We start from the raw sequence: 24,831 nt of genomic DNA on the forward strand, positions 1-24,831 counted from the left end.
TGTTGGGGTTTGTCAGTGCTCAACCCTGAAACTGCTTCTCTTCTGTCTCCGCATTTTACATCTGGATGAGCCAGTTATTGCCATGGCTTTAAAAGTACTCTAACAACCGCTGTTTATGTTTCTCTTTTGCTCTCCAGACATTTCCACTGATGCCTCACAGGCTCCTCAAACTTACCAACTGTAACTCCTACTCGCACTCTCCTGTTTCTTAGAGACAAGCCAGTGGTCCAAGCCACAAGACTGGGTGTGATCCTTGACTCCTTGGCCCCATATACTGCTACCTAATCAAGCACCAAATAAATCCAGTTCATTCTGCCTAAAAAGCTTTTCAAATCCAGACTTCTGTCCATGTGTCCTGCCACTCTCCTAGACAGATGACTATCATCTCTCAGCTAGGTTACCACCACAGCCTTCTAACCACACCCCTGGTTAGTCTCTCTGCTTTTAGTCCTGTCTTAGGAGACCAGGGTTTGATCCCTAGGTCAGGAAGATCCTCTGGAGAAGGGAATGGAATGGCAAGCCACTCCAATATTTTAGCCTGGAGAATCTCGTGAACAGAGGAACCTGGCAGGTTACAGTCTGTAGGGTTGCAAAGAGTCGGACATGACTGAGTGACTTAACACACAGTCTGAACCAGCTCCTTAAAGGACTGTGCCACTCCCAAGTACCTGTCTCATGCTGTGACCCTCCCACAGACAATGTTCTATTACTACTGGCGCCCTTTTTAAAGTTTTTCAAACAAGTACTTTTCTGCCCTGATCAGGACCTCTGACACAGTTTTTACATTAATCCTAATTTTTCACCTAGATGGTTCCTTTGTACCTGTCTTGTCTAAAAGTCATGATCTCAGAGATGTCTTCTCTGATTATCTCATTTTAAAAAGGCTCTTCCTTTACACGATACCAAAGTATTCTGTTCCTTTGGTTCCTGAGACTAATGTACCTGTACTGCTATTTATACATTATCATAGCTTTTGGCCTTAGTAGCAACAATGAAAGTAAAATCCATCTTCTCTATAGAGGATTATTCCATCAGCATGTACTCCATAACATCTTTTATCTTGAAAACACTCCTCTTTCAACTGACTTTCTCTAGCCACATGCCCATTTTTCTCCCCTTTCTAGTAAAAACTTCTCAAGTCAACTCGACCTGTATCCAGTATGTTCACGTCTCCCTTTTCCACTGAGCCTACTCCGTGGAGCTTTCAGCTACCACTCCAATGACAAAAGCCCTCAAATCAACAAAGGGCTTAACAATAGCTACAAATAGGGCTGAAGTAAATAGTTCATGGGATTTTACTCCTAACTACAGAAAAACATAAAACACAATTACCTAAATCACTGGAAGATGGAGCTTTTAATAAAACCAGTATCTTAATATCATGAGTACTTTAAACATCGAATAACCAATATTCTTCCAGATATTTATATACAAGTTATTCAAATTATAAATCAAACTAAAGAATTTACTAAATTAAACTTCCCCAAATTCTAATCTTCTGTAGTTTGACTGCTAAACAAACTGCAAGTAAAGGGTCTTAGAAAGAGGAGAAAAGGCAAAGGGTGATACAATGAAATTGATCTGCTCCAAGTCTGATAACATTTATTTTTTCTATTCTATTTCAAAGAAGCATAGCAAATCAGGATGTAGGATGCCGCAAGTATTGGCAGCCTCAAACTGCCTAAATTAGGAAAAGCTGCTGCAGAGGTAAAAACGTTTAGAGAGCAGAGACTCTCCCATCACAATCAAGTGTGCTGCAATATTTTATATTAAGGACTTTGGAAGAGAGAAACATTTAATACCTGAAGGTTTTCTAGCATCATTTTATCCAGAGCTTGAATGAAGTCCTCATCTTCTACACAAGGTACATGTTTCAGTCCACCTCCTTTAATCATTACCTCCTTATTAAAACAAAACAGAAACAATTTAAACTGGGAATTCTAACTGTAATGTTTTCTATGGCAGAGCCTTCTAATTGATAACTTGTTCAACATAACTCAAGGAATGAGTTAGGTAAAATAATAACATTATTAAATATTCAAAGAACTTGCAAATAAAGAAAACTGTTTAGATAAGAAAATAAAAAATGAATTTCTAAAGAAATATTTCAATAATCATAAAAATCAAAACCTTGGTGGCTAAAATTGAAATATTATGAAAATGATGTACAATTTCAAAGAGCAAAGTTTTAATGATACGTACAGTATTTTCTTCATCAGTTTCATTCTCTTTATTTGAATCCGTGAGATAATCTGTATTCTCTTCCTCTTCCTCCTCCCCTTCATCATCATCATTATCAGAACCCTCCTGAAATTGTTTAATATTTGTAGAAGATTAAAACTTTTGAAAAACTTTACTAATAATTTTACATGCCTTAAAAAGATGTTAAAATTTATGAATAATTATTTCTTATTCTCCAGTTTCAGCCTGTTATGCAGTCTGCCTAGAATGGTAGGGCAAAATCAGCTGGCAACTCTTACTATACAACAGTAGCTAAAAAACCCATTTTACATCTTCCATTGACCTAGTAATACAAAGATCCTTTTTAGAAACCTATCCATGAATTCCACAAGAACAAGTTTCTTGCACCTTTCATATTTTTCTCCTTCCTAACAAACTTGATGGAGAAGGCAATGGCACCCGACTCCAGCACTCTTGCCTGGAAAATCCCATGGACGGAAGAGCCTGGTAGGCTGCAGTCCATGAGGTCGCTAGAGTCGGACACGACTGAGCGACTTCACTTTCGCTTTTCACTTTCACGCTTTGGAGAAGGAAATTGGCAGCCCACTCCAGTATTCTTGCCTGGAGAATCCCAGGGACAGGAAGCCTGGTGGGCTGCCTTCTATGGGGTCGCACAGAGTAGGACACGACTGAAGTGACTTAGCAGTAGCGGCAGCAACAAACTTGAGACTGATTTTTCTCACAGCAATTCTTTAATACCCATGTAACTCTGCAATGAAAACTGACAATTCAAATTTAACATCATTACCATCTGAAAGCAATGACACTACATTTTATAAAGTATCTCACTGCATAAAGCATCTCAGGGTGGAGTGTACTCTCACAGCATTTTGTTGCTCACCCAGTTCTGAAGAAGGACGGATAAGCTTTATTGTCTTCATTTTTATATGTGAAAAAACTAATGCTTGGAAAAGTTAAATGACTTGCCCATGTGCTTTTTTAAGCCAAAGAGCTAGACATTCTGACTCCCCTTGCTGGTGGTTTTCAAGTATTACATCTCCCCTATCCTCTCCTGTCAGTACCCCCACATCCTCGTCTATCAGCCAAAATTCCTCTTCAAATGGAAGACTGAGCAGAACTCCAATGGATTTTCAAAGAGACACAAAAAAGAAACCATAACCAAAACCAAAAAATACAGCCACACAGTGGCAGCATTCCATCTGAGGAACCTTTCAACACAATTCACTCCCACTTTGTTCCATAAAAGTTAAAGGAAAAAAAAAAAACTGCACTAAACCCAGCTGCTTCTCATTGTGCTGAGAGAAATAAAGTGAATGAGAAATAATTCCTATGAGAAACAATATGATTTAAATTTGTTATAATACATTTAGTATACCTAGCAATTAATTTCAAAAATCTAAACTATTAATACTTTACAGATATTTGAAAACTTTTAGAATTTCTGAAGTGGAAATATTTGAGCAAAGTACAGAAATGCATTAACTTTTTTGACATAATTCTGTACTTCAAAATTAAATTTGCAACAGAAATGCACTTCAACTGGCTCTTGGAAAAAAATTAATCATTTCTTAACACTGGAAAGATACTTCCTATTCAAAAACTAAGCTAAAATGCATGAATTTTTTTCTTTCACCAATTTTTATATTACTTTGGCCACCTGATGCAAAGAACTGACTCACTGGAAAAGACCCTGATGCTGGGAAAGGCTGAAGGTGGGAGGAGAAGGGGATGACAGAGGATGAGATGGTTGGATGTCATCACCAACTCAATGGACATGACTTTGAGTAAACTCTGGGAGATGGTGATGGACAAGGAAGCCTGGCGTGCTGCAGTCCATGGGGTCACAGAGAGTCAGACATGACTGAGCGACTGAACTGAACTGAGGTGTTAAGAGTAACTTCAAAAGGCCATCCGGAGCTTGGAAGAGTTGTGGAACAAGATGGAAAAGAAAAGTACAATGTTTCTGAAGAGTTCCACTCCAGCCCTGTTCTTTTCTCAGTCGAGGCAAATATTTATAGACTATTCTACACATTGTCCTCACTACTTTATAATCAACCCATCTTCTCTCTCTAAAAATGTTCTCCTATGTTTGGAGCATAGTCATGGGAAAGGGTGGTCCTGGGTGGGAGAGTAACAATTCCAATTCCATTTCTTAAAGTAAACCAACCATACTCCTTTCACATCTCCTCCCAGCCAAGACTCAGGAGTCATCCTGTTGAATTTGTTTTCCCATTTAGCAAATTCACATATATTATGTATAATATCCACTTTACAACCAGAAAAGAAATAGTTTAAAATGATACAATTTTTAAAATTATAAAGTTCACTTTTTAAAGGCTGAAATGCATTTGGAGAAAATATCACAACTATTCAAATAAGGAATCTATAGGAAAGTGAGCTATTCTTTAATGTCACATTTACTAAGGATGTTTCATTTATTAGATTCTTCATCAAATTAGTGCAAAATCCATAAACAGCCATAAGATTAGTCTAAAAATACAAAATGGAATATTAGTCTAAACAGTCTAAATTAGTCTAAATTACAAAACACTTATTTCCTTTTGTTGTTATAAAATACTTAAGCCAATTTAAATTATATAATTGAATGTTTCTATGACCTCATTTTTTAGAAAAGCAATATAGCAATGTCTACTTCATAGAAATGTATTATAGAAATATATTCCAGTTCTAAATTTTTATCAGCTTATTTATATCTACTTTAGGGGAGCTGTCAGGTTGTAAAGAGAAAAGTGATAACAATACTGTACTGTTTATTTAAAGTCTGCTAAGAGAGTAGATCTTAATAGTTCTCATTATAAGAAAAAACATTTATAACTATGTTAGGTGATGGATGTTAACTAAACTTATTATGGTAATCATTTCTGCCTCTCTCTCTCTCTCTCTCTCTCTATATATATATATATCAAATCACTGTTGCATGTACACCTTAAACTAATGCAATGTTATTATCAACTATATCACAATAAAACGGGGAAAAGTGGTAGCAAAATAACCCAATATAAAGATGCACTTCCACTGCCTATAAATGCTAGCCAAATTTAAAGTGAAAGTCCCTCAAGTCAAGTCCAACTCTTTGCAACCCCATGGAGTATATAGTCCATGGAATTCTCTAGGCTAGAATACTGGAGTGGATAGCCTTTCCCTTCTCCAGGGGATCTTCCCAACCAAGGGATCGAACAAACCCAGGTCTCCCACATTGCAGGTGGATTCTTTACCAGCTGAGCCACACAGGAAGCCCAGCCAATTTTAAAAGCCAAACAAACAAGCTGCCTTTTATACAATCATTCATTTTTAATAGCGAAGCTATTTGCTATGTAGTCAAATTAAACAAAATGTTCATTAATAGCTACAGACCCTCAGGGCTAATAGAAACCAAGACTTAGGGATTTTTACTTCTAACTGTAGAAAATCTTAATTACCTTAAACTATGGGTCATTTAACTCACTCCAGTATACTTGCCTGGGGAATCCCATGGACACAGGAGCCTGGCAGGCTACAGTCCATAAGGTCGCAAAGAATCAGACACAACTGAAGCGACTTAGCATGTATGCATGCATAGGTCGTTTTTCTTTCATGCTAAATGAAGCTTTTAAAAAATCTAGTTTAGGGCTCCCCTGGTGGTCTAGTGGTTAAGAATCCACCTTGCAAGGCAAGGGACACCAATTTGATCCCTGGTCTGGGAAGATCCCACATGCTGTGGAGCAACTAAGCCCAAGCACCTCAACTATGAAGCCTGTGCACACTAAAGCCAGCACTCAGCAACAAGAGAAGCCACCACAATGAGAAGCTGTCGCACTGTAACCAGAGAACAACCCCCACTCACCACAACTAGAGAAGCCCATGTGCAGCAATGAAGACCCAGCACAGCCAAAAATAACCCAGTTTATGAATCTATCTTATGAATGCCTTAAATAACCTATACTGCTTTACACATTAAACAACTCATAACCTCTAAACATTTGCATTCTATTTACTATAAATCAAAACTTTAAAATTTAATAAATTCCATTTCCATAAAACACTGTACTGATTATACATTTAAACTTTTTCAGTATTTAATTAAAATCACACTTATGATCACTCTCTCCTAAATGCTTTTAGCACCCAAGCACAAAAAGCCATACACATGATGTCATATTATACATATTATAAGCTTAAAAAGTGAAAAGGTCCTAATTTCATGGTATAAATTTTATTCATCAGTATATTATTGTTATTCTTACCTTACTTTCCATTTTCTTAACTTTCTAACTTAAATATATATTAATGAAGACAGAACAGCATAACAAACCCTTACTTATCATTACACAACTGAACAATGATCAGCTAATGGTCAGTTTCAGTGTCTTCTACATCCCTAACTCACTGCCCAGTCTACTTCCAGATGATGAAGCAAACCCCAGACACTTAATCTTTCAGGTGGAATTTTTAAAACTTAGAGCAGGTTTACAAGAAAAAAGTGGAAAGAATTAGAACTATTATGTTGAATCCTATATAAAAATGACAGGTAGGTAGGTCCAAAATGGTAGAACAGTCATTTCATACGGTCTGGCCTAATAGACTTGTAACAACAAAAATGATGGTACATGATGATTTTCAGATTTCCTATACTATCAGATCTGGGGAAAAGAAAGTTACTAATATCTAGTTAGTAATTTCTTCATAAAACCCATAGGTTAAAAAGTCCACATTCGAAAATGAGATTAAGTCATAGAGCAAATAATTTTTTGTCTTCAAATTGCTTATTAAATAAAAATCCTAACCATACTGATGGTTAACATGTCATTATAGTTCTACCTAAACTCATAGAAAGTATACCACCAAGAGTCAACAGTCAAGAGTCATGACGTGTTGCTGTAGGTTCATCATTATTAACAAATGTACCACTTTGGTGGGGTATGCTGATTGGGGGAGACTGTGTGAGTAGACAGGAGAAGGTGATATACTGGAAATCTTGCTATCTTCCCATTAATTTTGCTGTGAACCTAAAACTGCTCTTTAAAAATGCTCTTAATAGTAATTTTTAAAAATCCTATGATCAGCATTTTCTTACTCCTAAAAACCCCTCTTAATTAATCCAGCAGTTTTATAATAGACATGAAATACTAGTTACATTTACTCGAATAAAACTAAGAGGAAGATCTTCTTTTATAAAGAAAATTTTGGTCATATAACCCAAATACTCTGCACAAATGTTATCTATCTGCTATAAATAAAAGTCATCACCTCTTCCTCTGGCTCATTCACTTCACTTTCATTTCCAGATTGTTCCTCTGTTTCAGCTCCTCCTTCTTCTTCTTCTTCATCTTCTTCAAGATTTTCTCCTTCTGTCATAGAATCTTTAGAGTCTTTGTCATTTACGAGGCCTTGAAGTGAGAAGAAAGTAGAAAAAGACTTTACAAAACAAGATAAAGGCAAAACTTCCACAGTGAATATTATACCATTTAAAGTATATATGAAGATAATTCAAGTCATGTTCTCAGTTCAGTAAATTAAGAATAGAATTTAAAGCTAGTTTAAGAACCATTTAAAAAACTTAAGTCTTTTATTTCAACAAAGGAGCACAGATACATTTCTTAAAAACTAGCAAAAAAACCCCCAAAACACCACAATTTTTTTTTACTTTCTCAGAGCTTCAAACTATCTCAGTCTCAGATGAACAAACAGCAGCACATATAGTGCAGCTTTAGCCACACCCAAGGCAACCATGGTTACATATTTTATCAAATGGCATTTCAAGAATCTCTAAAAACTTAAAGATACAATAAAATTACATTGCTTTAATGCAGAAATCACATTTGGCTATTAATTTGAATATCTGCAAATTCAGACTGAGAGGAGGCAGATACACAGTGACACTTCTAACATGGGTGTCATCACAGAGCTGTTTTTCCTTTCCTAACAGTGTGCTCCTCCAGAGGCAACGCCCTGGTGTGAATATGGACCACCTCCCACGTTCATCCACATCTCACTGCAGTGTAAATTCTTCTTTATCATCATCTGAGTTCCAAACTATACTCTACTTTGAAGGTGCACATTCCACAGCCTCATATGATCCGACTTTCCCCCACACTTCCAAGTCTTAATCAAGCCTTCTCCCGCAGTTGGGGCAGACTCTTCTGTATCATAAAGCATACTTCCTTGGGATCGTGCTCATCAAACTGCTTCTCAATATACAATATCTTTCAATATGCTCTTTTAAATCCTATATATTCTTCAAATTCAGTCTAAGTTTCCTTTCGTGCATAAACTCAATGAGTGTTACTTTTCCTCCTACTTGTTCCTAAAGCTACTTGGAGAATTGATCATAGCACTTTGCATTTAAAGATACACCATGCAATGGTTTTTCTAATGATTTCAATAAATGTTATGTCACAGTATAAGGCCTTTGAGAACAAAAAATTTCTTTTATATAGTCAAAACTTATTAGAGGCCATATATTGATAAATACACAGTAGGTGTTTAGTAAACCCTTGTTTATTCACAGAATCTTACAGAGTTAGAGCAGAGAGAAACTTGAGTAATGATGGGATTTAGCCCTCTCATTTTATGAGGTATACTGAAGTCCAGAAAGTCTGAAAAACTAACACAATCAACAGCAAAAAATTACTCCAGTGTTTTAAGTCTAAGCAATTAATTAAGAACTGACAAAAACAGAGACTACAGAGTGATGAAAGTAGGTACAATCAAGTTCAGAAATTTAAAAGATAAGGAGAGATGGATGAATCTCAAATCTATCTTGAAAAAATATAATTAATACTGATAGAAAAAGCTGCTGTCTCCGATTGATACCACTAACTCACTATTTTATTCATGTATTTATTTGAACGGAAGCAAAATATTGGGCTTTTATGCTATCAAAGGCAAAAAATTAAAAATCAGGACCATATAAACCTAAAAATATCACAGCACTGATAAACTGACATGGCTTAATATATCATTCGGAGAGGGCAATGGCACCCCACTCCAGTACTCTTGCCTGGAAAATCCAATGGTCGGAGGAGCCTGGTAGGCTATAGTCCATGAGGTCGCTAAGAGTTGGACACAACTAAGCGACTTCCCTTTCACTTTTCACTTTTATGCATTGGAGAAGGAAATGGCAACCCACTCCAGTGTTCTTGCCTGGAGAATCCCAGGGACAGAGGAGCCTGGTAGGAGGCTGTCTATGGGGTCGCACAGAGTCGGACACAACTGATACGACTTAGCAGCAGCAGCAATATATCATTACATCTTTTTTATAAACACTAAAATATACGTCATGGGAAGAACTGTAGTGGTAAGTACCTTTGTTTTGATAGCCATAATTTGTAAGGAAAATACTACTATTTCTAACACATTTTCATTTGCATTGCAAGTTAGTTTCAAAAGCAGTTTATAAACATATTTTGCATTTTCTAAGCTGGATAATAAACTATTCAGTTGCTGACCTCTAGGACACACTCAGTCTAAAATAAGCAAAGCAGATAAAAATGTACATATAAAGGACATGGAGTTAATAAAATGTAAAACCTAGAGAACAAAATGTTTACAGTATGGGTCAGAATGAAATGTACGTGGACCAAAGTCAAATATTGTTCTCTTGAATGTGAGCTACTTTGGTGCCTCAGTTTTCCTGTTCTTAACAGAGACAGTAACAATAACACTCCCTCTCTTCCAAATGGTTTTCATCTGTTATTTCTTTGCTCAACTAGACATGCTGAGCATTTCCCCCACACACGCAGTATGTCAGAAAGAGCAGTTTGAATTCTGGCTCGATTGGTTAACCCAGTGTTTTGATTTGGGCATTACCTAACTCCTTTGTCAAGTATGAACAATACCTTCCACTTTAATTTTGGGAAAGAGATAGTACTTAATAAAAATACCAACTCTTTTTGCCCTCACTTATTTATGTTATGTTCATTCATCTATTGGGTGTTCTACTTTCATCAATTTGCCTGTGCTCTTTATGTAAATGATGATACCTTGGCACAGGAGCTATTTTCACTTCAAATTTATTTTTTTCATTGTACAAAAGTTTTAAACACCCAAATATGTCAATGTATGCGTACTTTCCTGTATCACTTTAAAATTTAGGAAAATTAACACCTCTTTAAATATCTGATGATCAGATCTATTTCTAACTTTTTAAAAATATTTAACTCTTTAATACATCTGGAGTTTGATGATATAAGATGTGGCTCTGTATCAATTTTCCTCCCAAATGCTCACCTGTTGCTCTTATCCTATTTTAAGACTCCTATTTCATCATACACTAAATTGTTTTATATTTAACTGGGATGACTTCTGGGCATTTTATTCTGCTAATTTTATTTCTAATTTATGAAATATATTCTTCTGTTGCATAAGCAATTTATTCATATGACTTTTTTCATTTTCATTACCTCCATTTCTGTTCCTTATGATATAATCTAGAACTTCCAAACCAGAATTATATTACATTGCTTACTACCATGTTGGTTTTGTTCTTAAAGAGAATGTCATAGAGCTAGTAATTCTCTCTACCTTGAGAAAATCAAGATACACACAAAAATAACAATGTTATTTATAGTGATGCAAAATTAGCAATAACCCAAATGTCAAACAAAATTAATGCATTCACACAAAGGAAAATAAGACTGCTGTTTTAAAATTAAAGATTTAGAAAAGTATTTTGTCAGAAAATTTCATAATATATTAGATAGAAAAAAGTCCAGTTATAAAACTGCAAACATGTGAAATTTTAAACAGAACATGCATCAAAATGTTAATAACGTGATTATCCTTGCATACAAAATAACAGTGATTTTTGTTTTCTTGGCATTTTTCAATTTTCCTGTGAACATTTTTATTACTTTTAATAATATTAAAATGTTTTTTTAAATATAAGAAAATTTATTAAGTTAGCACAGGGTTGCTATAAAATTAGAATGATAATAAATTTGCAAGTGCTTGAAAACAAAAAACAACCAAAGGCAAGATGCTGGAAACAGATTTAATATAACAACAGGAAACAGATTTAATATAGATTTATTCATGTGTATCTTCTCTCCGATATTTAGACTCTAAAATAGAAGGAGAATGGGTCTACTCGGGGGCATAATGATCCTAGTTGACACCATCTTTAGAACTGCATTTGCAAATGATGGCCTATTTTTTTCCTGTCCACATTCTTTTTTTTTTTTTTCCTTTCCACATTCTAAAGGACAGATTCTTCAAAAGATGCCTCAAATTCTTTAATTCTTCGCTCTATAAGGTATAAATCATACTGCTCTCTTTACTGCTACCAAATTGGGTATCCAATTAGTATTTCCTTATGTCCACTATACAGGGAGTGCCATTCATTCTTAAGTCTTTGGGTAACAAGACTAAGACTATTTCAAAGCATACAAAGTAAATGAAATAAACAAGCAGATAAACAATCTGCTTGAAATAATCACGTATACAATTAGAAATCTGAAAAGGAAAAGAAAGTGGATTATTTGGGACAAAGTTAAACAATAAAAAGAATCACATGTGTCTTTATGGGTTGGTAAGTAGGAAAGTGAATAGTTACATAATCAGTAGCATCTTTAAAGCAATGCTCAGATAGATAACAGCAATCACATTCTTCAAAAAAGGGTTTGCCTTGGAGAAAGAAACCCTATTAATATGCTGGATGTAATATGAAAAAAATAGTTTTAGAGGAAAAGAATCACCAGTGCCTTTGCCATGAAAAGTGGTTTCTCGGATTTGGAACATAGTAAATTTATACAATTATTACAACTGGTCATGGTAAGGATCTCCTAATAAAACGCTAAATTTATAGGCTGAAATCATGTCACTTTGAAATGACTACAACATGCTAAGAACTATCAGCAAGCAAACCACACTGGAAAGGCCCCACCTTATTTCAATTATTTCCACTGGCAAGGCTAGTCAGCTTCTACAGTTCCTTACCAACTCTTCTTCCAGAACAACAGCTAAAGGACACTGAGTTAGTAAAGAGACCAACTCTCCTGCAGCATGCTTCTCACATGTCCTCTAGTCTTTAAAACAGAGACAACTCCCCTAGTGACGAGGGTCTGAAATTCTGTAGGATAGTTTCAAACTTCTAACTGGCACTCCCTTTATATAGCGTCAAGCCTGCTCTGTCTTAGGAAATAGTGTTTGTTGAAAATATATACTGTATATGAGATGCTTTAATCAAAAGTAGACTTTTAAATTAGCAACCAAAAACTGTAAAATTAAGAGAGGCTGACAGGATTGTTTTTCCATCACTATCATTTGTTTCAAGTTTTACATGACTGTTTTCCTCTAATTTGGGATTATTTAATGAAGAAGTAAGCCACCCAGATCTTACCTAACACTATTATGTAACACTCAACATCAAAAAATTAAAAGTATACAAAAAGTAAAAGCTAACTGAAAACATTATAAAGCAAATCCTAGAAACAATCTGCCAAATACCATCTTTACTTTCTCTCTGTAATTAATTGCTTACCTAGTTTTATTAAGAATTCTCGTTCCAAGTCGTGTACCTGCCTGATGGATTCTTCCAGAGAATTACAGAGTTTGATCTTTGGTCTTAGCAGTTCTAGTGTGTCACTGATCATGTAATCTATGTCAATAGGAAATGGATGGTCTTTTGTCCAAACCTCCAAACTTTTCTTCCACCAAACATAACGCTGATAACAAATGAAAAATAAATTTAGCTATAAGAAATTAATAACAAAATATTTAAAATAATAATCTGTATTGTGACTTCACCTAGTTATAACAACTAAGCTAAAGAGTTGTACAAGACACCTACATTTTTATTAATGGTCAATAGCAATGATCTTAACACATTTATTTCCCTCCATCTAGTCTGTTTCTAAGCCATTTGGTAACTTTAAATACATTTTTTTACTGTATCTGTTGTAATCTTTTTTAAAAGCAAGGAAAAATTATAAATAAACACCAAATACATTTTCAGGTACTGAAACCAGGCAGAAACTCCATTCCCACACCCCAAAAAGGGCTTAAGTATTTAATTTTACAAAAACAACCAAATTTAAGGCCATGGTTTTGATAAATGTTACTTATTTTCTCTATACTACCTGCTTTGATATTTTAAAGAGTCAAAGTATCTGAAGACAGGGTTACTGAATATATAAAAATCAGAAATCAACAAGCATTTATTGAACATCTACTGTGTATATGGCACTGTTCAGATACATTCCCTCTCATATTCTAGCCTGGCTCCTTCCCTCTATTTTGTACCTGTAATTCTCAAGTTTAACTAAAAAGCACAACCCACAAATTTACTTGTATATAAACAGCTATTTCTCTGGGTGTTTAATCATCCTCTTCCAATTTGTTCTAGATCTCTGCTATTCCAAGTGTGGGAACTCAAAGCCTGTTAGACATATGGACTCTTAGGACTCCCCCATCCTAGGCCAGCTGAATCACAGTGTGGGCATTTAAAAAACATCCCCAGGCAATGTGTGTGCACACTGAAGTTTAGAACCACTGCTGCAGGGGATCTTTCTATCTGATGTCCAGTACATACCTGGACACTATTACAGGTAGCATACACTGACCACCTCTCCCAGGCCTCACCCACTTCTTACTTCCATGCTCTAAGTATATCCTTGCCACACAGTCCAGCTGTTAACCATGTGGAGAATACTTTTGTCTCTTCCTACTTCTGAATATTTCTGAGTGGCTCTTTTTTCTCAGTGATGTCAGAGTGAGTGCAAAGAAGGATACTCTTCTCAAAGGAGCCCTGCTTTTGGACACTGACAGTGACAGCTGACATTTTGTGGCAAAATTTGTTTTCAATACAGGCTGTCTCCAACTTAAGGCATTCCTTCCATGCAACAAGGAATCTGAGTCACAAATCTGCAACACCACCTCCCCATTGCTGGCTCGTCAATTCAGAAAATAAGGGGATAACAAGTTATCCTTTAATGCAAAGGTACAGTGGTAGAAGAAAGTTAAAAAACAGCTCTTCCCCAAAGAGTAGTTACTCTCACCTAACTCCAGCTACTATTCGGGTGTATTTTTGATTCTTCAAGTTGTAGTTTTAACTTTATTTTCTTCATCAATGGATAAATGAAAACAACTCTAACAATAGATTATACAGAAAGGAATGATCAAACAGAACTGAATGCTACCACTGGTACTTTACTTCAGTAACATCTGAAGAACTCAATAAGGAGCTAGCCCCTCTAACAGCACTTAACATTGCATTTAATGGGAAATAGTGACTGGATTCCAACCAACCAACCTACAAGCTAACTTTTGGAACACAAACTGCAAAGAAGTTGTAGAAATGTCTCTGTATTTTTATCTGATTTAATTTACATTCTATTTGCTCTAAATCACAAGTTAACATAAGTAACTTAAGATGTGGAAAGCACAATCCAAGAGTTTAACAAAGAATGAATAAATATTTCTTGTAGTGTTAATGATGGGATTTTTTTTCTCTTTAAAAAAATATTTAGAAAGATGAATTTTAGATATAAAACCAGAACACAGATGAGTGAGAATATTATCAAATGTAAAAACATTACACTTTGGATTTTCTGTACCAAATAAAAAATAACCCATACTATACCAAATTTATAAACTGTACCAAAATAATTTCCCAAAGTAATGACTAATCACAAAACTTAAAATGCAATCAGAATGTTTATGATAGAACACATCATATATTTAAAATATCCAAAGCTAAGCAGCCTTACAAGAATAAATCTAATCTATGAATATATCTTATACATAATATATGAATGCTACAGCATTCTTCTCTAATGGCTTTTCCTTGATTTTTTTTGGGGGGGGTTGGGGGCTGCACTGTGTGGCTTGCAGGATCTTAGTTCCCCAACCAGATATTGAATCTGGGTCTTCCGCAGTGAAAGTGCAGAGTCCTAACCACTGAATCACCAGGGAATTTCCACTGCTTTAATATTTTTGTAACACAAGCAATGCATTATATGATGGCCAACTGCATATTTTAATTTGTATACCTGAAAATACACAAGGAAGCAATCGAGTTTTCGTTTACTGGAACCTCTGTCAAAGTACTGGCCACAGGTATCCAAAATAGTGCACACCAGTCTAATCCTGAAAAGGTGCTCAGGAGGGTCCAGTGAACTTGGAGAGCCATCAGAGTTAACACCAAATGAAGTAAAAGAATAAAGAGTTCTAAAAATAACGGCCGATTCCACCATTCTGTAATTATAAAGTTCCCCTAAGAACTTGGCACTGCTGATACGTCTCTGATTAAACTTAGGTTGATTAACCTAAAGCGGGAAGGAAAAAAAAAGCAGATTTCCATTAATGAACAGAAATGTGTTTGAGAAGAGCTAAAAATCATCTCTGTCACTTGAAAACATCACTCACTGAACAGAGAAAAACTAATGGGTTCTTTTCTTCTTTTCCAATAATAGGTATCCTTTTTTATCTCTGCAGGAAATGTCTATCTTTAAAATGTTTTAGTAAATAGAACATGTTAAATATTAAATTTAAAACTAAATTGTTAAATGAATTAATAGTTTATGAAAAAAGTTAAAACGTAATTCTCCCTATCAGCCCTCTGTAACTTATTTTCTCTGTAATCCATGAATTTTAAGGAAACAAGCTTATAGAACAAGCTGCTTACAGAAATTCTTATCGAGTATCAATTCTCCTAATTAATAAATTTATGAGTTCCTATAACATGAACTCCAAGTGTGACCTAGAAAGAATAAAAATTTACTATATTCTTCTAAAATAACCTTAACTGGATTGAGAAAAAGAGGCAAAAAATATTTTAGCATTAGCCTGAGAGGAAACTAGAAAATCTGACACAAGTAGGGTTTATTAAGAAATCACTATTTCCAAAAGAGTAACAGTAAATGACATCATATGGGGAAAGAAAGGTTTTCAAATCCTTATTTTTCAATAATAGGATTTAAAAGCTGTCTGAATTGTCCACAGATTTCAATTTGGTGCAAGTCTTTGTTACCTCCATTCCTAATCGAATATCTTCTAAAACTCCATCCACAACATGGATGCCAACATCTTCCTGGTAGAGCACTAGTCCTGCTAAGAGGTTGGCTACACAGTGAATGCTGTTGTATTTCACGTTCCAGATGTTTATCATACAACAAATCACATAGTCTTTCACTTCCTGATCCTGCCAAGGCAACTTTCTCATCTGTCTCAAAACCTTTAAATGAAGAGAATTTTATTTAAATTACTAATATAAGCACAAAGTAGCCCAACATATCCAATAATACAGATATTTTATTATGACTATACAGTCACAGAACTTTTGAAATGGAAAATACGTTAGAGATTCTCTATCAGCCTCTTCATTTTAGAGATAGGAAAAATAAGATTTTTCTAATTATTGGCAAAATATATTCACATTTTCCCTTTATCTTTCATAATATCCTCAAATTTCCTAGAGTTTCCAGGGTTTCAATCAAGCTAACAATATACACTCATACTCAGGTCACTGAAAGAAATACCCAAGACTTAACAAAAATAACATTTTCTTTTGTGCATCATTTGATGTAAATATAATCTCAGACACTTCTTTATATAAATGAAAAATGTCCAATAAGGAAATAAACTAAAGATCAGCTGGTTAAAAGACCACTTAAGTAGTAAGATGGGGACACAACATCAAGACTGACAGAGTTTCCTTGCATGTAAAGCGGGGATGACAGGCACTTAGGCCGTAAGTCTGCTCAAAGGGTTAGACAAGTTAAAGTGTGAGAAGTACACAGGAACATGCCTGGCACATTATAAGCACCCCACAGAAGTTAGCTATTACTTAAAAAAAACTCTACTGGTAATGAGATAATCAGCAGAGCTCTACTTGTCATCTAGTTCTTTCCACATTTATTCTGAAAGAAAATAGATACTGTTGGCAGCTTGTAAAGTAGTCCTTTTACCTATTCTATACCCACAATCCATCTTTCAAGCACTAAGTATGTTCTTGTATTGGCTTCGATGGAAACGTTCATGTCATCTCAAACACATAAACATTCCATACTTTTCAAACTTTTAGCCAATTCTAAAGCTCCTTTCAAGTCCTATTTTTTTAAACAACTACTGTCTCTGGCTCCCTGAAGGTGGTTTTGATGTTTAAAGTTGCACTATCATTCCTCATCACCTTCTACCCCAGCCACTTATGACACATGTATTATTCCTTGCCTCTTATCCATAGGTTTCCTCTGTCCAGAATTTAATTTGTTTTATTTTTTTTCCTGAAAAGAAAAAAGTCCCATACCATGTTGTTTCAACTTGTTGAGCTGACCAAGAAATGTTTATTTAACATGTCTTTCTTAGAAGTGAAGGTTCCAATGAGGTAACTACAATAATTAAGCTAATAGGTCAGTGGTTCTTAATTTCTTCTGGAAATCGACCCCTGCTGAGAATCTAAAGAAAGCTATAGACCCTCTTTCAGAAAAATACAGTCAGGTCCAGAGATTTAAAATCATTAAATGTCAGAGGATCATGGGCCTCCAAAAACCTACTAAAGGTTAAGAACACTGGTACTGAAGCAAAATATTTAAAGGTAAATTCACTAGAGTGTCAGAGACTAAGAAATAGTTTCAAATATACATCAACAGTAAATACGAAGAGAATTACCATTTTAATTAGGTTAAAAAGGAAAACAAAACATATGTCCCATAAACTAAGTATCATCACATAAATTCCCTCTAGTGATGACTTACATGGAAAATCACTCCACTGCCGAGACTTTAATAGCTCTGCTTCAATTTCTCCATTTACAGATTTGAATATTGCAAATTACTTACATTTCTTATCTATACTTTGTGGGGCACTGAAGCAATTGATAAACTGAGTTGATTTAGGAAAACTGAAATATATGTTCTTGACCTAGAACAATTTGGTGCGGGCTACAAAGAAAGTGAACTGCATCAGTACAATTATCATTAGGATGAAAAAGAATTAATTTGGTTGAATGTTATTAATATACAAGCTCAGCACTACCACAAATTTCAAATTGACTCCTGTTCTACTTCATTAAAATTTACCTTCTCGGTGGTAACCTTGGAGAGATCTTTGTATAAAAGCTTCCGGACATATTCCTGGAGAGGAGGACGTTTCTTTTTCACTGTTTTTTCAGCTGGAGGTGGGTTGCAGTAGTAATATGCATTCTCCACCATTGTGACATATCTTGCATCAAGATGCATTGCTTGTTTCTTTCTCATCATTTGTTCCTAAGATGTATAAAGCTTAAATCAGTCAAAATACTTTCTTTATAAGGTTTCTTTGTTCCTAACTAAAGGTGCCCTTTCAGGGATAAGGTTTCAAGATAAAGAGCTAGAAAAGGGAAAAAAATAATTACTAGATATTTCTAAGAGTATACAAGCATACTAACTGCTATATCACTAGTCATGTTTTTAGAACAAATTACTCCATAACTGCTTGGTCTTAGGCTTTCTCCAATAAAATACTCAGAGAACTTTGCTACAAATTTAACTTCACTTATAACTCAGCCAAACTACCTGAACTCTACATAAAACAAGGCTTATATATGAGTGACTGAAGTTAAGGGCTGAGACAAAAGCTGAGAATAACTTTATTTGTAGAGCTTAGGCCATCCAATGTTGTACCAGGTAAATCTGACATATCTCTACAGACAAGAAAACTAAAAGCCTTCCAATGTCTTACAACTCGCCCAGTGACCTCAGCATCGGCTCAAGGAGGTTATTAAAACAGTCAATCATCATCTACTTCAGGCTTCTTAGCCTTACACTACTGACATTTTGGACTGGAAAGTTCTTTGTCTGGTGGGAGTGGGAACTGCTCCGTACACTGTGGGACGTTCTGCAGCAAGCTTCACCTATACCCACCACATGCCAGTTGAGAACCACAGATGAACCAGCTGAAGACCTTCAAACAGCACTCCTAGTTCTTAAAACACCACTATAGTAAGAATTAAAATTACTGAGTTTATTCAGCCATTCATCAAACATTTTACTTGGCACTTAACTTGGCACTATGCTGGAAGTCACCAATGAACAAGAGAGACATGGTTCCTACCTTTGTGAAGCCTAAGAATCTGCTGCAGGAAGACAGAACAAATAAGCCAACAAATAAACTAAACCTTTTAAATACGAATTGTGATTAGTGTTACGAAAGAAGTAATGAGAGTAACAAGAGCCCACTTTAGTCAGGAGAGGTTAGGGACAGCCTCTCTGGGAATTTGTGCTCTGAAGGATGACAAAGGTTGAGAGGAGCTGAGGCAGAAGCAACAGCCAGATAAGAGGCAATGAGGAAACAGAAGGATCCACTACAGGAACTAAATGCAGGCCAGCGTGGTGCCGGGATGAAATGGTACAAGATCAGCTCCAAGTGAGGAGGGGTTCAGGAAGACCAGACTCTGCAGAAGTTGGTAGGAACAGGAGTTTGAAGCATGTAGAGGGAAGCACGATGAGCTTTAAAAAGGTGTCTGGACTAGGGTGGTGGCGGGTGGCAGATGGAGGCAAGATGTCACATTTTAGAAAGACAGTTGTGTCTTTCTAAAGAACTGTCTTACAAGTTCAGAAGGGCAGGGGTTGCAGCAGGTTCATAAACTCATCACCTAATCAGTGCCAGGCCTAGCATGTGGGAGGTTTGCAATTAACGTTTACTAATACACAAATTAATAAATGAATTTTTTAAAAAAACATTCAAATCTTTCCCATGGTCCATGTTTCTATACATGTAAAGCCATCACATACTGGGGAGAAGTTTGCTCTTAAGTTCAATTATGGGTATACCAAGGTTCACAACTGTTTCACTTGTCTATGAATCTGCTCAAGTATATGGGTTGTAGCCTAGCTCCTCTCCTGACATCTATTCTACATCTGTGAATGCTTATTTAATGCTGGCTCTTCCAGACAGAACAATTCCCTGGTGAATAGGGCTAAGATAATGACCACTCCTTTTAGGTTCTTTAGACAAAACAAAAGGAATGCATCACTTATCATTTGTACATACATAACCCAGTTTTTTTTTTTTCTCTTTTGTATGGTTTTATTTTTTTTAACTTTTAAAAATTGAGATATCATTAATTTACAATGTTGTGTTAGTTTTAAGTGTACAGGAAATTGATTCAGTTATACATATACTTGTTCTTATGTGTATATATGAATCTGTTTCACAAATAAGTTCATTTGTGACGTATTCTGGACTCCATATATAAGTGATATCATATGATATTTGTCTTTCTCTGACTTCACTTAAGATAATCTCTATGATAATGCCATAATGCTGCAAGTGGCATTATGTCTTTTTTTTTTTTGGGCTGAGAAATATTCCATTGTGTGTGTATATATATACACACACCACATCTTCTTCATCCATTCATTTGTCGATGGACATTTAGGCTGCTTCTCAGTCTTGGCTATTGTAAATAGTGCTGCTATGAACACTGGGGTGCATGTATCTTTTCAAATTATCATTTTCTCTGGACATATGCCCTGGTGTGGGATTGTAAGATCATATGGTAGCTCTATTTTTAGTTTTTTTTTTTTAATTAATTATTTTACTTTACAATATTGTATTGGTTTTGCCATACATTGACTTGAATCCACCATGAGTGTTCCCCATCCTGAACCCTCCCACATCCCTCCCCATAACCCAGTCTTAAATCAACACAAGCTTCAACCTGTAATCCAGATTACTGTTCTGTTATTCAGAACCACATCACCTAACACACACACCAAACTACTTTTAACATCAGTCAAGAATAATTTTAAATGCCAACCAGTTAAAAGGTTATATGTGTTCCCAAATAAATATATTTTTTATATCATCCCACAAGCATTTGGGTGCTTTACATGTTCAGAGAAACTTCTCTAGTAACAAATTATAGAAATGATCCCTGAAAATACAGTTTTATCCTTATTCATCAGAGGGCGAACAGAATGAAAACCACAATCACAAAAAACTAATCAAACTGATCACATGGACCACAGCCTTGTCTAACTCAATGAAACTATAAGCCATGCCGTGTTGGGCCACCCAAGACAGGCAGGTCATGGTGGAGAGTTCTGACAAAACATGGTCCACTGGAGAAGGGAATGGCAAACCACTTCACTATTCTTGCCTTGAGAACCCATGAACAGTATGCAAAGGCAGTAAGATATGACACTGAATGATGAAATCCCCAGGCCAGTAGGTGCCTAATATGCTACTGAAGAAGAGTGGAGAAATAGCTCCAGAAAGAATAAGGAGACTGCATAGGAACCTGGAATCAAAGGTCCATGAAAGAAGGTAAATTAAAAGTCGTCAAACAGGAGATGGCAAGAGTGAACATCAACATTTTAGGAATCAGTGAACTAAAATAGACTGGAATGGACAAATTTAATTCAGATGACCATTGTATCTACTACTGTGGGCAAGAATCCCTTAGAAGAAAAGGAGTAGCCTTCACAGTCAACAAGAGAATCTAAAATGCAGTACTTGGGTACAATCTCAAAAATGACAGAATGATCTCTGTTCGTTTCCAAGGCAAAGCATTCAATATCACGGTAATCCAAGTCTATGCCCCAACCAGTAATGCTGAAGAAGCTGAAGCTGAACGGTTCTATGAAGACCTATAAGACCTTCTAGAATTAACATCCATAAAAGGTGTCATTTTCATCACAGGGGACTGGAATGAAAAAGTAGGAAGTCAAGAGTCATGCAATACTCAAGGGCAAATTTGGCCTTGAGTACAAAATGAAGCAGGGCAAAGGCTAACAGTTCTGCCAAGAGATCGCAATGGTCATAGCAAACACCCTCTTCTAACAACACAAGAGACGACTCTACACATGGACATCACCAGATAGTCAATACTGAAATCAGACGGATTATATTCTTTGCAACCAAAGATGGAAAAGCTCTATATAGTCATGAAAAACAAGATCGGGAGCTGACTGTGGCTCAGATCATGAACTCTTTATTGGCAAATTCAGACTTAAATTGTATAAAGTAGGGTAAACCACTAGACCATTCAGGTATGACCTAAATCAAATCCCTTTGATTTAGATACAGTGGAAGTGACAAATGGATTCAAGGGTATAGATCTGTCTGATAGGCAGAGTGCCTGAAGAACTATGGATGGAGGTTCGTGACACTGTACAGGAGGCAGTGATCAAGGCCATCCTCAAGAAAAAGAAATGCAATAAGGCAAAATGGTTGTCTGAGGAGACCTTAAAAATAGCTGAGAAAAGAAGAGAAGCTAAAGGCAAAGGAGAAAAGGATAGATATACCCATTTGAATGCAGAGTTCCAAAGAATAGGAAGGAGAGATAAGAAAGCCTTCCTCAGTGATCAGTGCAAAGAAATAGAGGAAACAATACAATGGGAAAGACTAGAGATCTCTTCAAGAAAATTAGAGATACCAAGGTCCAATTTCATGCAAAGATGGGCGCAATAAAGGACAGAAATGGTATGGACCTAACAGAAGCAGAAGATATTAAGAAGAGGTGGTAAGAATACACAGAAGAATTATACAAAAAAGATCTTCATGACCCAGATAATCACGATGGTGTGATCACTCACCTAGAGTCAGACATCCTGGAATGCGAAGTCAAGTGGGCCTTAGGAAGCATCACTACAAACAAGGCTAGTGGAGGTGATGGAATTCCAGTTGAGCTATTTCATATCCTAAATGGTGATGCTGTGAAAGTGCTGCACTCAATATGCCAGCAAATTTGGAAAACTCAGCAGTGGCCACAGGACTGGAAAAGGTCAGTTTTCATTCCAATCCCAAAGAAGGGCAATGCCAAAGAATGTTCAAACTACCGCACAATTGCACTCATCTCACACGCTGGTAAAGTAATGCTCAAAATTCTCCAAGTCAGGCTTCAACAGTACATGAACCATGAACTTCCAGATGTTCAAGCTGGTTTTAGAAAAGGCAGAGGAACCAGAGATCTAATTGCCAACATCCACTGGATCATCAAAAAAGCAAGAGAATTCCAGAAAAACATCTACTTCTGCTCTATTGATGATGCCAAAGCCTCTGACTGTGTGGACCACAACAAACTGTGGAAAATTCTTCAAGAGATGGGAATACCAGACCACTTTACCTGCCTCCTGAGAAATCTGTATGCAGGTCAAGAAGCAACTGTTAGAACCAGACATGGAACAACAGAATGGTTCCAAACTGGGAAAGGAGTATGTCAAGGCTGTATATTGTCACCCTGCTTATTTAACTTATATGCAGAGTATATCATGTGAAATGCTGGGCTCAATGAAACACAAGCTGGAATCAAGATCGCTAGGAGAAATATCAATAACCTCAGATATGCAGATGATACCACACTTATGGCAGAAAGCAGCGAGAAACTAAAGAGCCTCTTGATGAAAGCGAAAGAGAAGCATGAAAAAGCTGGCTTAACTAAACAGTCAAAAAACGAAGATCATGGCATCCAGTCCCATCATTTCATGGCAAATAGATGGGGAAACAATGGAAACAGTGACAGACTTTACTTTCTTGGGCTCCAAAATCACTGCAGATGGTGACCGCAGCCATGAAATTAAAAGACTCTTGCTCCTTGGGAGAAAAGTTATAATCAATCTAGACTGCATATCAAAAAGCAGAGACACTACCTTGCCGACAAAAGTCTGTCTAGTCAAAGCTATGGTTTTCCAGTAGTCATGTATGGATATGAGAGTTGGACTATAAAGAAAGCTGAGCACCAAAGAATTGATGCTTTTGAACTATGGTGTTGGAGAAGACTCTTGAGAGTCCCTTGGACTACAAGGAGATCAAAACATGCTGAAGGAAATCAGTCCTGAATATTCACTGGAAGGACTGATGCTGAAGCTGAAACTCCAATACTTTGGCCACCTGATGCAAAGAACTGACTCATTGGAAAAGACCCTGATGCTGGGAAAGATTGAAGGCATAAGGAGAAGGGGACGAGAGAGGATGAGATGGTTGGATGGCATCACCGACTCGATGGACATAGGTTTGAGCAAGCTCTGGGAGTTGGTGATGGACAGGGAAGCCTGGCGTGCTGCAGTCCATGGGCTCGCAAAGAATCGGACACAAGTGAGCGACTGAACTGAACCGATAAGCATTGGTGTTTTTCAAACCAAACTCACCCTCTCTTCCTTTCTTCTATTTTCTCATCTCTGTGACTGGCACCATCATCTGCTGGGATGGTCAAGATAGAATCTGGGGTCTTATCTTAGGGCACTTTCTCTTTCTCATTATCTCATCACGTCTCACCAGTTCTACCTCGTAAAATTCTTCATACAGCCAGTTATCATTCCTCATCTTCCCACCCTTACCATTTCTTTTTTCCTCTGCAAGATCTGAAAACAGCCATTTCACTGTTCTGTCTACCTCCAGCCTCAGCCACCTCAATTATCTCCTCTATACTGATCTTTCTAAAAAATTAAATCTGATCATACCTATCCTACCTGCTTAACATCCTTCAGTAGCTACTCACTACCATCAGGGGGAGGGGGTATCAGTTTCTTAGCACAGCACTCAGACTCAGGGCGCTTTTTATAATCTAGGCTGTGTCTACCTCTCCAGTCTTATCTGCAGCCACTTAATTCAGTGTGTCTCTCTTCTCTGCCTTTGAGATTTAGGTTAGTCTCTAAAATAAATACTATTTTTTCAGGAAACCTTTCTTGACATACCAAGACTAGATGAAGC

At 36.3% G+C, this 24,831-nt stretch overlaps 1 protein-coding gene and 1 pseudogene across 5 annotated transcripts in view; both read right to left on the reverse strand.

The window, feature by feature from the left end:
* Positions 1-24,831, reverse strand: part of UPF2 (UPF2 regulator of nonsense mediated mRNA decay) — a 97,131-nt gene that overhangs the window by 16,899 nt on the left and 55,401 nt on the right. For all 5 annotated transcript variants that reach the window (XM_055543572.1, XM_055543569.1, XM_055543570.1 and 2 more), the window contains exons 12-18: positions 18,219-18,404; positions 16,172-16,375; positions 15,192-15,467; positions 12,683-12,866; positions 7,450-7,589; positions 2,203-2,307; positions 1,803-1,901 (exon numbers count right to left, since the gene is read on the reverse strand). In XM_055543572.1, coding sequence (XP_055399547.1) covers positions 1,803-1,901; positions 2,203-2,307; positions 7,450-7,589; positions 12,683-12,866; positions 15,192-15,467; positions 16,172-16,375; positions 18,219-18,404 — 1,194 coding nt within the window. The remainder of the gene's footprint in view (positions 1-1,802; positions 1,902-2,202; positions 2,308-7,449; positions 7,590-12,682; positions 12,867-15,191; positions 15,468-16,171; positions 16,376-18,218; positions 18,405-24,831) is intronic.
* On the reverse strand, positions 20,957-21,071 carry LOC129626302 (uncharacterized; annotated as a pseudogene).

The sequence above is a fragment of the Bubalus kerabau genome, chromosome 13 (genome assembly GCF_029407905.1).
Source record: "Bubalus kerabau isolate K-KA32 ecotype Philippines breed swamp buffalo chromosome 13, PCC_UOA_SB_1v2, whole genome shotgun sequence".
NCBI lineage: Eukaryota > Metazoa > Chordata > Mammalia > Artiodactyla > Bovidae > Bubalus > Bubalus kerabau.